The 17,191-nt window shown below is 38.9% G+C and overlaps 1 protein-coding gene across 2 annotated transcripts in view; it reads right to left on the bottom strand.

Moving 5' to 3' along the window:
* Positions 1-2,038, bottom strand: part of nfic (nuclear factor I/C) — a 39,627-nt gene extending 37,589 nt beyond the window's left edge. Inside the window, exon 1 of one of the 2 annotated variants that reach the window (XM_033325956.1) lies at positions 1,765-2,038. In XM_033325956.1, the coding sequence (XP_033181847.1) occupies positions 1,765-1,845 (81 nt within the window). In that variant the 5' untranslated portion in view covers positions 1,846-2,038. The remainder of the gene's footprint in view (positions 1-1,764) is intronic. The other variant, XM_026346190.1, reaches the window with a different exon arrangement.
* Between the last annotated feature and the right edge of the window lie 15,153 nt (positions 2,039-17,191).

Raw genomic sequence — 17,191 nt, 5'->3', positions numbered from 1 at the left:
GAGCTCCAATCAACCAAATAAAACCTTAAAATCCTATGTAGGACCTTCTTTATTAACACTCACGACACATATCTGTCACTTTGTACAAGCTTTTTGTATAAATATTTTGATATTTTAATTAGATTTCAATATTAATTCAGTTGTGTACTTTTACATGAGTCACATTTCCAATATAGGACCTTTACTTGTAACAAGGTTAGGGATAGGATTTTATAATGTGGCAGTGCTACTTTAACTGAAAATACAAATTTGAATACTTTACCACTGCTAACAACAGGATAATGCATGAGGATGAATGTGACTATGAAGACACACTATGTGTAACATTATGATTGTAGAAGGGAAAATAAACATCCATCAGTCATAATGTAAAGATGTAAGTTATGGACAATACCAATAACCAGCTTTAACGAGAAAAGCATAAATAAAAAGCCTATTGTCACATCGACACATCAAAAGCAGCCTGACTTAATTTCAGTATTGTGTGCATTGCAAGATGTATTCAGGAGCATCCTGCTATCACATCAACCTTAAATTACTAAATTTAATCTGTATCACGAATGAGCTGTTTCTGGTGTATGGGAAACGTTTGACTACTTTGACCTGTCGTCAACTAGTTCATCTTCCAACTTAAACTCGAAGCTTCAAGTGGCTGTTTCTACAAACAGGACTGCGGGTACGTGAGGACTGCCTCCGCCGGTTGCAGTTCCTTGTTTGTCACAGCGCTTCGGAGCCTCGGCTCTATGCCGGTACAGGAGGCCCTCTGTCGGCCTGTCATTCGAACTCAACCCGCTGGCTCAAACTGCGGCCATTTTCTGCTGACTAACATACACACGCACACAAACCGGGAGAAGGAGGCTTTAGCCGAACTTCAACTTGGCCTTCCGCCGTCCCGTGTGACGAAAGGAACAGGGGAATACAGGCCTATGGCACACTGTTCGACAAAAGCCCCGAACTTAGCAACTTTCAACCGCGACTACACGCACTTTTGTTCATATACCCATCTATGCTGGCTGTTTACTCACGCGCCACCAGCTGTGAGAAACCACATTTGCCGGTGGGATCCGTTCTGTGTAATGTCAATACACATGTTCTCCGAAACTGAGACAAGGCTCCAAACCCCATTCAAAACTATGGGAGTTTAATATTTACTTGTTTCACGCCAAACATATGTATTGTTTCGTTTGTAACTTCACTTCATGTTCTGATTGGTGATCATTTGGCAAAGTCGGCACACATATAGTATTGGGAAAGGAGCTTAATGTCAACAAAAAAATCTACTTTAATAATCGTACTGCTAGCTTCCGCCCTGTACTGTGTTCAACGTAAAACGTCAATTGAAGCAACCGTCAAACATATTCCTAAAGTTATGGTTTAGTTAAAGAATGGAGTGTTTTGCATGTTATGTATATGCCGAATTGAAGCGTGTATTCTGACAACTCAACATTGTTTTCAAGTGTTGTGTTATATGTATATATTTGCTAACATGCAATAGATGTTTTATTTGCCAGGTTTTTGAATTCGATTTTGTGACAGATTCTCTCTATAGTCAAACGTCATGTAGGCTGCTAGAAACTAAGACGGAAAGGGAAACAGTGAAAATAGGCTGACAGACATTTTGAGAAGGGGATGCAACTACCGCCGCTTTCGCTCCACTTTCAGCTGCGTAGCACACTTATTCAACTCCTCGCATTGCGTCTTTTTAGAAAGCACACCGATAAGAAGGGACAGTACAACACTATGCTGGAACGGGTTTTGTCCTACCATTTCGAAGCTGAGCCGCCACCGGGGAAAGTTAAAGCTGATTTCAATGCCGGCCCATCTTGCGCTGTCGGTCGTTATCATTCCATAGGGTATTTATTTCTATCATCGTGCGCGTGCCAGTTAGAGTAATCCGCGGTGCTCGAGACCAGGAACGTCCCGCGTCAAGCTTCGAGCTCCACGGCAGTAACCCCCACCATCGTCACCCCCTCCCCCTCGGTGGGCTGCGGCAGAACAGAACAGTGCTTCACCTGCTTACCTCACGTCTTTACTGCTTCCTCACTGTCTCCGTGTTTCACTATTCCTGTGCTCTTCTAACTGTACGTTGGCCTGTTTCAAGCCCCATCTCTGACCTTTTCATTCTTTTTTTCCCCTTTCATTACCCCCCCTCGCCCCCCCCACCCTCTCTCGACTCATCTTTCACTCTTTTACCAATGAATTTCCTTCATCCTTTAAATTGTGTTAGTGAATTTACTGAGCGTGGGAATTATACAGTAGCTGTGTAGAACGACTGTAGGCCCTTTCTCTCCATTGGAAGCTTTTTCTAACTAAAATCCACACGTTAGTTTTTTGTTTGTTTGTTTTTTTACAGTCCAACCTGTAAATGACAGTGTCATCATTTGATACACAGCTTATCAGTAAAATAATCACTGGGCTCCTATAAGTGGATAGGGGAGATAAGGGCTAAGAAACAAGGAAGGGCATTGACACTGAAGTCAGTATTTTTTAACTTAGGCTACACAATATCTATTAAATGATCATAGGATACAGTTTGACAGGAAGGACAGATGGGAAACATAGCTGCTAGTTTAAACTACAAATAATGTATGTAATTTATTCTAGTTATTTCAAAATATGACACCTGCCAATATAATTTACTTTGGAAAATTGCATTTTCATCGTTTCATAATTTGCATAAAAATTGCAAAAATACTTGTTTTGGGATTAAATATAGAATAAAAGCCGATGTTGATGTTAATATTAATAATCAGTTTAGGGGTGACTACTTACATACATACAGACAGAAATAGGTCATTTTAATGACAGTACACTAATCAATCAAAATGAAGCATCAAGAATAAAAGCCCTCACTTGTTCACATGTAATCTGAAGCGTTATCGTGACACAACACAAACAAAATATTAAAATTTTACCAATTTCTATGTTTGTCACTATTAATAAGCGTCACTTATAAACCAGACCTCTGTTGTATTCCAGCAGATGGCACCAATGCGACAAAAAAGGAGTAATCATTATCAAGATGGCAGGAAGGCCAGACTGTGGACTGTTGAATTCTTTTTATATGAACTATTGCAAGTTGACATTGCTAGAGCTAAGGCAGTAGGCAGAACATGACAACCCAGTAAAGACCATACAGAGTAGTCAGGTGACATTTTGTCAGGTACTTCTGACAGTAATAAAGTTGCCTCCTCATATTGTCAGTGCTTTGCACTGATAATAATAATAATACATTTATTTATAGAGCACTTTTCTAAACATATGTTACAAAGTGCTTCACAAAATAGGATAAAACACATGTAGCACAACAAGACCAACTTGAGCAAGCACTAGGCAAACAGTTGAGAGGAAAAACTCTCCCTAGAGGAAGAAACCTCCAGCAGAACCAGGCTCAAGTTAGACGGCCATCTGCCTTGAGACTTAAAAGATGTTACTGAGTCAGCTGATCTTTTTTCCTCAGGTAAGTTGTTCCAGAGTTTGGGGGCTCTTACTGCAAAAGCTCTGTCACCTCTCTACCAGAGGATCTCAGGCTTATAAGGCTTTAAAAGCTTGGATATATAGCTGGGGGAAAAGCCATGCAGGGCTTTAAAAGTTATAATTAAAATTGTAAAATCTATCCTTAAACATACTGGCAGCCAGTGTAAGGAAGCTAAGACAGGAGTGATTGTTCGTGTTCGGAGGAGTGTTCGTATTTTCTTTTTCTAGTTAAGAGTTCTTAACAATCTGGAGCCGATTAATAGATTTATGGCCGAGACAGGTGAACAGACTGTTGCAATAGTCGAGGCGTGAGGAAATAAATGCATGTAAGATTACGTCTGTGTCATGAAATGATAGAATTGATATTTCTAAGGTGATAAAAACATGCCTGAACAAGCTTAGTGACATGATGCTCAAAGTTTAGTTTACTATCAAATCAAATACCAAGACTTTTTGCAGCGGGCTTAGAATTAGCTAAAAGAGGATACGTGCAGGTCAAAATGTGTCTGGCTATATGTTGTGGACAACTATTTCTGTTTTGTCAGAATTCAGCTGCAAGAAATTTTGAGTCATCCAACCTTTTATCTCATTTATACACTTGTGTAAGGAACTCAGTCGTCCATGGTCTGAGATCTTAAAGGGACACTACAGCTGAGTGTCATCAGCATAGCAATGGAAAGAAACGCTGAATAATATGTCCTAAAGGGAGCATGTATGAAGAGAACAAGAACCTTGAGGGACTTTCAATACTTTACAGGAGAAAAAGATGACTTGCAGTTATTAGGAAACACAAAATGACCGTTTGGATAGGTATGAAGAGAACCAGTGTAGTCCAGTACCTTCTATTCCAGCCCAGTGCTTTAGTCGGTTCAACAAAATGTGGTGATCTACTGTATCAAAAGCTTTTTTGTCTACTTTTAGTAGGGTGGTCTCTGTGCTGTGATGCGAAAACCCGATTGGATTTTGTCAAAAATGTTATAGTTGTCTGCGGCTATAAATAAGTGTTTAGACACATACTTTTCTAAAATCTTTGATATGAAGGGTAGTTTGGAGATTGGTCTGTAGTCTTCAGGAAAAGAGGGATCTAGTCCAGGTTTTTTCAAAAGAGGTTGCACACATGCAATTTTAAAATAATCTGGCACATATCCAGTGGACAGAGAAGTATTGAAAATATTCAGGACAGAAGGAGCAAGCAAATCAATAATCAAGATTAAGAACTTAGTTGGAATGACATCGACTGGGCTGAAAGATGGTTTCATACTTGAGAGAGTTTGTAGTGGCTCAGATAAGCACATGGGAGGAAACCAGCTTAAAGTGCTTTCTCTAGAGGGGTCAGAAACTATGATTGCTGAGGAGTTAGGGATAACAGAAGCTCTGATTGATTCTATTTCTTCATTAAAATAGGTTAAGAACTTCTCACACTCTGCATCACTTCAGCCTGAATGCTGGGAGGGGTTGGGTTTACAAATTTGTCAACAGTCTGAAATAGAAACCTAGGGTTGTAGAGGTGAGCAGTGATCAGGTGTGAAAAGTATTTAGCTCTGGCATTCTTTAATATTACATTGTAATGGAGCAGTGACTCTTTCATAGCTTCACAATGCACTTGATGTCCAGTTTTCTTCTATCTTCTTCTGGTCAGCTTTCCTACACTCAGCTTTACAGCTATGAATGCTGACATCTATCCAAGGCTGTTTGTTGGTTGCAGTGTGCTCTCTGTAAAAATTACTAGAATTCATTATGCATGTATTTCATGAAAGATGAAAGAAGTAGAGCAGTTGGGTTAATGTACACCTGACTTTGGGCTGAAGCTAGAAGGAGATGAGGAGTAAAGCAGAGCTGTGTCTTTCTAAGGATCCAGAGGACAGATGTTGGTGCAGGAATAATCTGTTTTAAGTCTGATCAGCTGAGCTTATAGAGCTCAGCCTCTTTCTGCTGGATGCACACATCATTACATTACTAGTGTCTGACAAGACTTTCTTTGGCTACTACATCTGTAGTAAAGTTACAGGTGTATGTATTATGCCCTGGCTTGGTCAGTGACTGACAATCAGAAGTGGGAGTGAAAGCATCGAATGAAGAATTTTCTATAGTAATTTTTATACTGTAATTAGATGCCAGGCTGAAAATATTTTTTTTTACAAAGTTTGAAAAAACACACACGCAATGACCGGTGACATCCCAAACAGCTGGAAGTCACAATAACTCTTGATCTAACCATGGTTAGATTATGGTTAACTGGAGGTCAAGGCACCAAATGGATATGGTTAAGGTCAGAGCAAGATTGTAGTGAATATAAGCAGCAAAGGCTTTTCCTACCTTTTCTCTACACATTTTGCCTACCCCCCAGCTCTTTCTCATCCTACCTCTCTACCACCTACAGTACTTATTTATTGGCTGAATGTTGCTATTTAAGTTGATTGTCAACTGAAAATCCTGTTGAATATTTCAGTGTAATCATGTTTCCTTTAAAGCCAACAGTGGATCAGCACGTTATTACTACTATGACACATTTGTCTACTGTGAATGTCAGTGACCATCAGCCACCCTTCTTGTTTACAACTGAATAAGGCCTTCAGCTACAACTAGCAAACAACCAGTTGCTGTTCAGTCAGCTGGACTATATTTACAAGTATCTCTACAGACCTATTTGTGTGGACGCAGTTTTCATGTTACATCTGAGCTAACCTGCATTCCATTGGTTACTTAAAAACAGATCTAGCACTAATGGAAGCCCAAAACTCCACAGGGAGCTTTTATTTGAGTGGGTCAGAGGCAAAAGTACAAAATATACTTTTGTAGGTAAATTAAAAAGATAATTGACTATAAAAAATAACACTTACATTTAGTAGACGCTTTTATCCAAAGCGACTTACAAGTCAGTACAAATTACAATGGTAGGCAGGGCAGCGTGAGGAGGTCTTGCCTAAGGACCCCTACTGGGGGTAGTCTCCCACATGGGAGGCGGTGATGTTACCACTACACCGCCATAGTTTACATTGCAGTAAAATTCTCTGACCAAAGTGACTTTGTCTTTGTTTTCAGTGATGGTATAGGCTAGTGTAGTTTCTAGAATTAGGAGGAATTACTTTGACAGGAGGGTTGTAAAGTACAGGTATTTGATTTAGCCTTTTGAATCATACTAGTGCAGATAGCGCTTAGTTGTCTGAAGGTTAATCCCTGTACTGCCACTGGATTTAGCCCTAGACTAAGATTTATCTCTACTGTTAATTGCCCTGGAGAGTTGTGCAGAGAACTGATAATTAAATCTATTTTAAATAAAGTGTAACTGCTTGTGTGTAATGTGTTTGTCAGCAGTTAAATGAGACATTAAACATGAATTAAATGTTGATAGATTTTCCTGTTCCAGAGCCAGGTCAGTAATAGACAACTTACTGTCAATGCCAGAATTACACAAATCACTAAGAAAAAGACTTTTTTGATCATCTGAGTTTTAGACTTCAAGCAATGTGGAAGTGATCACTGTTATCAAGTGCAAAAACAAGTAAAGCTTTTGTGCATACTGTCAATTAATACTGAGCTCTGATGATTTTTTATTTTATTATATTTTAGATTTGGTCAGTGGTTCCCAATTATCAACACACAGTCCAGCTTGGTTTCCAACTAGCTCTGTCCTAAAAAAAAAAGCAGGACAGTGCGTCTAGCGGGTGTAGGTAGAAGCAGAAAAGGGTTCAGTTGAAGGCATTTTTAATTTGTCGGACATGTCAATGAGCCAGTCAAGATTAAGGTCACCCACAATAATTAATCCAGAAGAGGCACAGTGCTTGTCTAATGTCCAGTGCTTGGCCATGCAAGAGCATCAGTGTTTTCTGAGGGTGGGGTGGGAGTGAGGTTGACGTTGGTGGGGGTTGGAAATGTAAACTTTTATTAGTAATGGGCATGTTGGAGTTTGGAGACTCGATTTTAACTAACTCACTCTCTTTCTTCTCTGGGATCTTTCATGCCAAAGATTATACTGCCTGCTGCCCTCCTACTAACCTATTGCCACCCAGTGAGTTGGTTAAACTTAAATTAGATGTGTCTGGAGATATTGAAATTAACTGCACCTTTGGCAAAAAACAAAAACAAAAACAAGAAACAACTTGACTGAACAATTTGCTTTTTTTTACTGCTAACCTCAATTCATAAGAAACAGAGTAAATACCACCATCATGCGCTTGTTTGTTTATTAATAAAATTCTGATGTAGTTGTGCAATATAGCCAACAAACATACAGTACAGCTAACTCACAGATTAGGTCTGTCCAACAGTCCAGTTACTGTAATCTGATCAAATCCATCCATAAGAACTATACATACAAAAAAGTGCACAAGGCAAAATACCATGAAAGAAGCATAAATTTTTGCTGGATGACTACATGTATGATATATATCACTGACAAATGCGCAGATTCAACACTTACAGCCAAACATAACAAGAACATTAGACAAAAGTCTTTGTGATTTAAAAATAACAATCAAATTATCCTTTTTTGTATTTATTTTATATGTGTTTCTTAAAAGTATCCTAAAATACACCAACATATACACAATCCATCAGTTACCTCCTTAGTACTAATTGGTCAGTTGAGAATAAAGTATGGGAGAGCACTAATTTCTGGTTTTGCCTGTGGGTCCCTTAATCTATCCCTGCTGTGCTGCAATGTCCACAGCTGAATTTGATATCCCTAAAACAAGAAGAATGAAGCAGACCAGAGATAAGGTGCTAGGGTCGAGAATGTTCTGTTGTAATTGGTTAGCACTACAGGCACCTTGGGTTTATAGGTAGACAGGCAGGTAGGACCAGTATGCACAGGGGAAGACAGGGTTTTTTTTTTACTAGAGCAAGAGAGGCAGCAGGAACCAGTATTTCTTAGTTCTTTGTATGCTCATTTGCTCATTACCTGTACAACCCCCCCACTACAAATTTATTTAATTTAATTTTTGTTAATTTAAGACAGTGTCCCTGGGTACCATTCACTGCCCATTTGAGTGAGTGCTGCTTTTTCTATTTTTGCTGGTAACGACTTTTCTCTCACTGTTTTCCAGATGTGAACTCCCCATTCTCTGCTAGAGTAACTGTCACTGTCGTTCTGTGTCCTTTCACTTCCCCCCTTATTATAAAAATGATGGGGGAGGCCTTCTGCCCTCCTAAACATCTCTTGCCACCCAGTGAGTTGTTTAAACTCAAATGGGATATGACTGGAGTTGTAGGGAGTCAGTGGACCTCTTCTAACTTTGCAACAATCTGAACAGTTTGCATTTCATTCTGGTGTTAACCTCAGTGTAAACTGAGTAAATACTAGAATTATCATGATCTTGCTCTTGAATTTAAACAATGCTGTACATGTGCAATGTAAACAAAATGAAGTGAAAGCAGCACATATTCATACCACAGTATATAAAAATACATACAGTATATCTGAATGTATGCTCTAAAAAATACCCAACCAACTATTTCCTAATCCTACATTTTCTGAAATACGAGTTACTATAGAAATTGTTTAAATATTGTAGTGATTTTGTTGTTTAAATTTTAAGTATATGTCCGGCCTTTTTCTCAATTTGGGGTATTGTATTTCTGTTCTTGATGGACTTAACTAATGTTTTCTGCCATTACTTTATATTCCATTTTTACAGCACAATATCTGGACAAATTATATGTTAGGACTCTTACAGTGACAAAAGATAGATCGTACTGTATAGTTTTATACATTCCTTAAACTTAGGCTAATTTAAACTTAGGCTAGAAGTGCCACATACCTACAGCGCACTATAGAGCTACAGCTCTATGTGTGTGGTATACACTGATTTGCCAGTTTATTAGGTACGCCTGTACAATCTAATGTAATCTATTGCAGTAGCGCTTCCATGAATTCTACTTTTACTAAGAATAGTTTTTCAGTTTTTGTTGAAACCGTCAGTAAGGTGATAATTCTACTAAAAGTTTATTATAGAGGTGCATTATGTAAAGATGTGGTTCTAATGTTTTGTCCCCCTATTTATGTAAATAGGGTGGACAAATAAAGCTGTACAGCAGTAAATACAGCACCAAACATTGTCTTTTTTTCCTTCACTTAATTTCTCTGCAACACAATTAAATTTTTCTGAACACATCACACCTTCTTGTGCACTAGAATTAGAAACATTATGCTGCTAAATAAACACAGACTAGCTTCTGAGTTATGGTCCCACTGCATAGTTACTGATGCTAGGTGCATAGCTATAGTACCTTAAATTATTTACAGTTTTTATATTTTGTTATTGATTAAATAGTCCTCTGGTGCGTTGGTTATTAAACCAAACACCTAAACATTTGGATAGTGGAGCTAAGGAATACCAACTGGAAACTGAAATCAGTCAGTTTGAACTGTTATACAAACACATATTATACATATAGTTGAGTATAGAACACTAATGGACAATAAATGCACATTTGGCATCAGATGTAATAATGTAAAATACATCTGGTACAAATAATCCAGGTGTCAAAAATGAAAATAAAAAAATCTACTATGTGAATGTGAAAACATCTGAGTGGCAGTGGCATCACATCGGGACTGAAGCAAGACTTTTTGTAGTAATCAATGAAACACAATTAATTCTTCAAAGCAGACTACCTTTAAATGACTTACTGTATGACTGTATTACTGTATTTAGGGAACTTCAAAAATACAAAATCATAAATCTGATCAAAATGATAAATATAACCAGAGAAGTGCTGATTAATACTTTGCAAAGTATGCAGTCAACATTCCTGAACCAGATAAATATTTCCTCCCAAAGGAAGTCAAAAGTCACACTCACCATCCACCATGTCTTGGCAGTGACATCATAACACAGTTGCCACTTTACCGAGCTGTCTGCCTCACCACAGCCTCCTGGTGTAGCTGACATTGCCATCACAACTGAGAAGAACAGTCAAAATGTCAAATAATCACGGCTTTGAAGAAAAAACAGGATTGTTGGTAAATCCAAGTTGTGAGAAGGCTTTTGAAGTGATGCTTTTGAGGCTTTAGGATTTCCCACTTTTTCCCACTATGTCAGACTGAATAAAAAAAACAGAAAATAACCACAGAGCCATCTTGAAAGATCCAGCACCACTTCTCCTGTCAGTCCTGCTGGACTCACATTCAATCAAAACCCTAACAGGTAGAGAATTTCACAAGTCCACATCCACCATTTGTTCTTGTTAAGGGTGTTCACTACTAGTAGTTTCATAAAATAAGCCTCTTACCTGCCACTCTCAGCACTGATCATCCTTTTTCCAGCAGCCTCAGGTAACTTTATATGTCAAACCTTCATTTAATTAGGTCACTTCTACCCATACCAGCACATAGCTTCACCTTGATGTAAAATGGATTTGTCCAAAATAGCTTCCAGTGTAGTTGCTGTACAAGTGCAACACAGTCTTTATTTTGGGTCCCACTGTTAAAGTCTAATCAGGTTCCAGTCTGGAAAAAAGTACCAGCCACCAACAAAACCAACCAGACAGCCGCCCCTTTCTAGATTCCACTGAGTGGGCTGTCACTTTGAAGAGGCGGATTAGGAATAAGAAGACACAAACACACACACACACACACACACACACACACACACACACACACGCATCAATCCTTTTACCAGCTGTGTAATATACAATACCTTATTTTATCATGTATGGTTAAAACACAAACAAGATCACAGCAGTGTTTTATTATTATCTATTCATCTGTCCACTGTGACTCAGTGCCTGTTTTACTATAATGGCATTGACCTTTCTCTTTTTTAGTCTCACTCGCTCTCTCTCCCTCTTTCCATCTTCCTCACACCCTCTAAACAAAAAGATTTCTGCAAGGAGCCTAAAATGTTTCTGTGACTTTGGCCTATAGAAGAACCCTTCCCAACCCTTTACTACTGAGAAGCCTTTAACTATGTTCTAATGATTGAATTAGTTTTTAGTACTTCATTGACCTTTGATGGGAAATTGAGGTCACACCAAGATGGCGTAACTCCCATTTTAGATGGTGGTGAAACTTGGGGTTCCTATCCAAGGATATTATTTGGAACACCTTTGGAACACTAATATGACAAAATATAGTCTTAAATGAAACATGTATACAATACGTTTCTCACTGACTTATGTCAACATGGATATGAAGAGATGTCTATGTAAACATACCTACAGAGACAGAGTTAGGATGTGGTCAGCCTAGCTTAGCATAAATAGTGGAAACAAAATGACTGTTAGACTGGCTTGTTACCTGACAATTTCATGCTAGCATCACAGCACAGGTGCTAATTGCTGCTGAAGGACCTTGGAAGCAGTTGAAGCTCTGGAAACAGGTAGTAATCGTTGTTAGACCTTGAGTTTGACCTGGAGGGTAGTCCTAATATGTGCTGACTGTTGTTTGCTCAGACCTACTTAGCAGTAGGTCTGATATTACAAAATTAACATCTGTTTTCACACATTACTCGGCAGAGGGATTTGTTTGTCCTGATGACAGTGTTCCACATTCCACAACATTTCTCTATGTCCCCAAATGGACAATTAACCTCCCTAAACTAAAAGCAACATTTAAAAAACTGTAAAAAAAAAAAAGACCAGAGGTTTCAGAGCACATTTATACAAAAACCTGTGTTTATGAATATTACCAGAAAAGGTATGAGCACCAAAGCTTGCTTGGTAAGTAAACATAGACACATTACTACCATATACTCCTTCCTTTACTGCAAACAACAGTGGACCATTTTATAGTTATGTAATTGTAAATGTATTGTCCTTCCAAAATGCAGAAAAAAGTCAAAAGTAGTATAAAATAACATTGGCATAGATGTTAGTCCTGTTACAACAAGTGTATGACAGTAATACAGAAATGATGTTTCTTTTGAACTGTCCCTACTTTTATTACTTTCCAATTTAATCCTTCATTAAACTTAACTAAAAACTTTCTGTGTCTAAATTTAACCAAACATTAAATCATACAAATATTGTTCTTCTGGCAATACAGGCATCAGATATGGGTTTTATAAAATATTGACACCTCACTTCACACTACCATCATATAGTTAAACAACCAGTTTGTCTATACCCTCACAAGAGAACCCTTTTGTCAAGAACCAGTGTTTTTTCAGGGTGTGGTGACAGTGTGGTCAGGTTAGTGTCTATGTCAGCCCACAGAGCTCAAGACCTACAGTTGAAGGTTACAGCTGAGGTCTCCGGATAGGACCAACCACAGCCCACTGTGGAGAAGGTCAAGACTCTTCCACCAAATGCCACACTGCTGTTTTAGGCCTGCCCTTAACTGGTATCATTATTTATGGTAACATTGCTCTTTATTGTCCTTTTTAGTGTATTTTCATATATCATACCCAAAACCTTAGGAGAAGTTAATAGAGGGCAGGAAAGGATTACATCTTAAGGGTTTAGCAGTGAGAAACAGCCCACGTCCCACCAGAAACTAAAACATAATCATGTAATTAGTAGTCCAATCAGTCAACTCCAGTCCCCCACCCCCTCAGTTAATTAGCCAATTAACCTCCCTCAGAGGTGTAAACATCTAGCCAATCAGGCTTAAACACAGCAACTTTAAGCCAATCACAGTGTTGGTGCAGAAAAATAAGAGAACATAAAGAGAGATAATTACAGGGCAGAATACACACACACACTCCATTACTCAAACCCAGAACAGACCTCACATTTACTGAATGACAGAGCAGAATGGCCCTCTCTACACTATGTGGCTTCAGATCTACTGTACTGTTTCTGGCAATGCACAACATTCATCCAATGCTGCTACCATTATCAAGATGTGTTTAATTAAAACTGCCTGCATGTTTTTTTTACCAGCTTAATTGAAACACTGTATTCATTCAGCAAATAGACACATTGAAAAGCTGTGTTTAACTTAATTACATAATAAGCAGAGATACTATCTATTTAGTTCAATGTCGCTAAACAATGAGTGCAAAGTGGCTTTCCTTTAATATTTTCTGTTGGAGTAAAACCTGGAATGTGATTCCTGGGGCAAACCATGAGCAAGCTTCTCTGTGGGTGAGTGCAACAATCAATGAGTTCATAACTCCATAAGCTCACCACTGTTGCTCTCCAACACTGTAGTGGACTGTCAGGATTCAACTCTTTATCATATTCATATATTATGGCGCTTCCATACTCTCGCCATGTTGTTCCTCTGTTTGATTTCTCATCTTCTTACTCCTCCACTGCCTCCCCCACCTTTCTTTACCTGTTTTTGCACAACTCCATTGATTACACCCTCCTTCCTTCTCATACTCACTTGGCCCACCATATACACAACCTACCTGTTATACAGTGTTTGAAATTGGTGACTTATTTGCTTTTTGTTCCTCTGCTTTGCAATGCTATGCCCAAGCCTACAGGCATCACTACTCAAGCTGAAGCTGCTCTTATTATCTTCTTATAGTTGGAGTCTTATTGTGGAAGAAACTGTTTATTAAAAGACATTAAGCTTTTGGTTACTCACCTTTTGACTCAGATAGTATGTAATAAAACCTTTACTCACCTTACTTTCCGGTTGTTCCATTATTCTGCTGTTGAAAGTAGACGTTAGGTAGCAGTTTATAGCAGCCAGAAAGCAAGTGAAGTCACACAGTAACCATACTGTGCTAAAACATCTGCATTTTAATAATAGATGGTAAATGGTCTGCACTTATATAGCGCTTTTCTACCTAGCTACCTACCTACCTCAAAGCGCTTTACACTGCGTCTCATTCACCCATTCACACACACAAGCACACACACATTCACACACCGATGGCAGAGCTGCTATGCAGCTGACCTGACTCACCGGGGGCAACTTGGGGTTCAGTATCTTGCCCAAGGACACTTTGGCATGTGACGTGGCAGCTGGGAATCGAACCTGTGATTGGCAGTCAACTGCTCTACCTATGAAGCTACAGCCACCCCAATATAAATAATAGAAGAAACCTCTATGAACCTCTGAACATTTGGAAAAAAAAGTTTAGAAATAGTTTCAGTATAGGAGGATAAGAGACGTTCAAGCCACATGAGGTCTATTTGAGCATCTGAGCATTGCTAACGTTTTAGTGTGTATTATGTATCTTGTGAGTGTAATTTAATTTAATTTAACAGCTCTGCGTTCCTACTTTCATGGCAGTAGGAACAAAGTTAATCACAACAATTGACATTGGCAGTAGTGCTTGTTTGTTTGTTTGTTTTCTTGTCTAAATGGCCCTTAGTCTTAGCTGTACACTCTCTTGCCAGAGGTTTTACACTGTCTTTAAGCTACTCAAGTTCCTTGAATTATCTAAAGAACAGCCTAGCTTAAAATGGTCCTATATCTATATCTCCTTCATTCAGCTGTACTACCTAACAAGGCACTCATACAGTGTTTTCATTGTAATAGACAATCTATGTTTGCCACTAAGAGATTGTCAAAAGATTGCACACAATTGTAGATGCACATTTCAGCTGAGCAGAAATACTGGCCTGAAATAACTCCTCTACCAAAAGTACCTGTATTTTTGGTATTTTTTGTTGTGTCATGGCACCACACAGTGACTGAAACCATGAAATGAAATCCGGGCAGCTGCAACATGCTGTCCGGGATGGAGTCACTGTGTTTTAGTGAATCACAAGGCTGCTGAGACAGAAAAGTCTGAGCTTATCCTTCAGTCTGTCCGTCTCCTCCAAGTGCCATACAAAGCTGATGCTCCTCCAAATAAGACCTCCACAAGAACTTCCAGCATTTGTGAAAGCCAGCAAAAGTCAGTCTGGTCTGCAGTTCATTACCAGTAAAAAGAAGAACAAACACATTTTAAAAAAGAAATTACGAAAGAGCTGCAAACCGTGGCAACAGTCCTCAGTGCAATCTTAAACCATTAATATAGAATAAACAATGATATTTAGATTTAGATTTAGAATTTTTTGGAAGTCTACTTGAGAGATTAACAGCATTTTTAGAAAACATATTGCTTCTTTGATGTTTTGATGATGGTGGTAAAGAATGTTGACTAACAGCCTGTCTCACAGATGATCAAGATGCAGTCTACAGCATATAATTCCCATAATTTTTATTGTCCAATTACATTAAACCATTTAGTATGTCATTGCATAGTAGAATATAAACAGCACTGCACATCACATCATATTCGTCAGTATATGGAAGCATCTGTATTTATTATTTTTGCGCACTTATTCATGCTTTTCCTTTAATTTGTCACCTTTCTGGATACAGATTATCTATCTTGTAATAGACTGTTGGAATTTCACTCATTCGACAGTTGTTCACATCTATGTAGAAAAAAAATAAAATTCAAATACACTGAAAAATACAGGTTTATACTGGACGTATTATTCAATTCAATTCAATTCAATTTTATTTGTAGAGCACTTTTTACAATTGACATTGTCACAAAGCAGCTTTACACAACCAAAGAACAGTACATGAACAGTGAATGTGTATGAATCATGAAATCAGATTGTCCCTGATGAGCAAGCTGAGGGCGACGGTGGCAAGAAAAACTCCCTGAGAAGGCAACAGGAAGAAACCTTGAGAGGAACCAGACTCAACAGGGAACCCATCCTCATATGGGTGATTACATGCTATGTAGGCAGCAGGCAGTCCAGTATAACAGTTAATGTCTTTAAGTTAATGTGGAGTCCAGTTAGTTAATTGCAGGCAGACTTGTTCCATTCCTGGACTATCGAGCGTTGAGTCGAGACCTCCGAGAAACAGCGGCCAAGACCGACTTCATATTAGTGTGTGACCAACTCCAGTCTCCAAACACATCCCATAGGGCAAACAGTGAATTCAGGCGACGAGATCTCCAGCCAGAAGTTGGGCATCAGGACGAGTCAGACAGGTCCAGAGGGCAGAGGGTGGAATGACGTGTAGCTCAACAGAGAGACAGGAAGAGGGAAATAGAGAGGCAGAGAAAGAGAGAGATGGCAGTTAGTTGTATTCACAGTCAGATAAAGTTTGAGGTGAATGTATATTTAGTATAGTGCAGCAGGGACTCCGGCAGGACTAATTATGACAGCCTAACTAAAAGGGTGGGCCAGAAGGAAACACAGACATGAGGGCTCCCTGGGATGTAGAGCAACCGAACACTTCACCATCAACAAACCTGAGTGATCAGTGAGAGTAGGGAAGACAGCATCTAAACATACCAGTTCACCATAATGCTCTACGTCCATGAGTCCTTCCCAGCTCTATTTATAAAAATGCTTGACTAAATAAATAGGTTTTCAGACTTAAACACTGAGACCGTGTCTGAGTCCCGAACGCTATTTGAAAGGCTATTCCATAACTTTGAGGCTTTGTAAGAAAAGACTCTGCCCCCAGCTGTAGTTTTTATGATACAAGGTACTGACAGGCAGCCAGCATCCTTTGATCGAAGTAGGTGTGGTGGATCATAAGACACTAGCAGTTCACTTAGATACTGCGGTGCGAGACCATTTAATGCTTTAAATGTCAAAAGTAGTATTTTAAAATCAATGCGAAATTTCACGGGAAGCCAATGAAGTGTAAATAAGATATGCGTGATGTGCTCATATCTTCTGGTTCTAGTGAGGACTCTCGCTGCTGCATTCTGAACTAACTGAAGCTTGTTTATGCACCTGGTTGAACAGCCAGACAGTAAGGCATTACAGTAGTCCAACCTAGAGGTGATGAAAGCATGGACTAATTTTTCTGCATCATTTAGTGACAAAATATTCCTTATTTTGGCAATAT

This window comes from Anabas testudineus, chromosome 4 (genome assembly GCF_900324465.2).
Source record: "Anabas testudineus chromosome 4, fAnaTes1.2, whole genome shotgun sequence".
Lineage (NCBI taxonomy): Eukaryota > Metazoa > Chordata > Actinopteri > Anabantiformes > Anabantidae > Anabas > Anabas testudineus.
The sequence above is the reverse complement of the archived record's forward strand: the minus strand, read 5'-3'. Positions and strand labels throughout refer to the sequence as shown.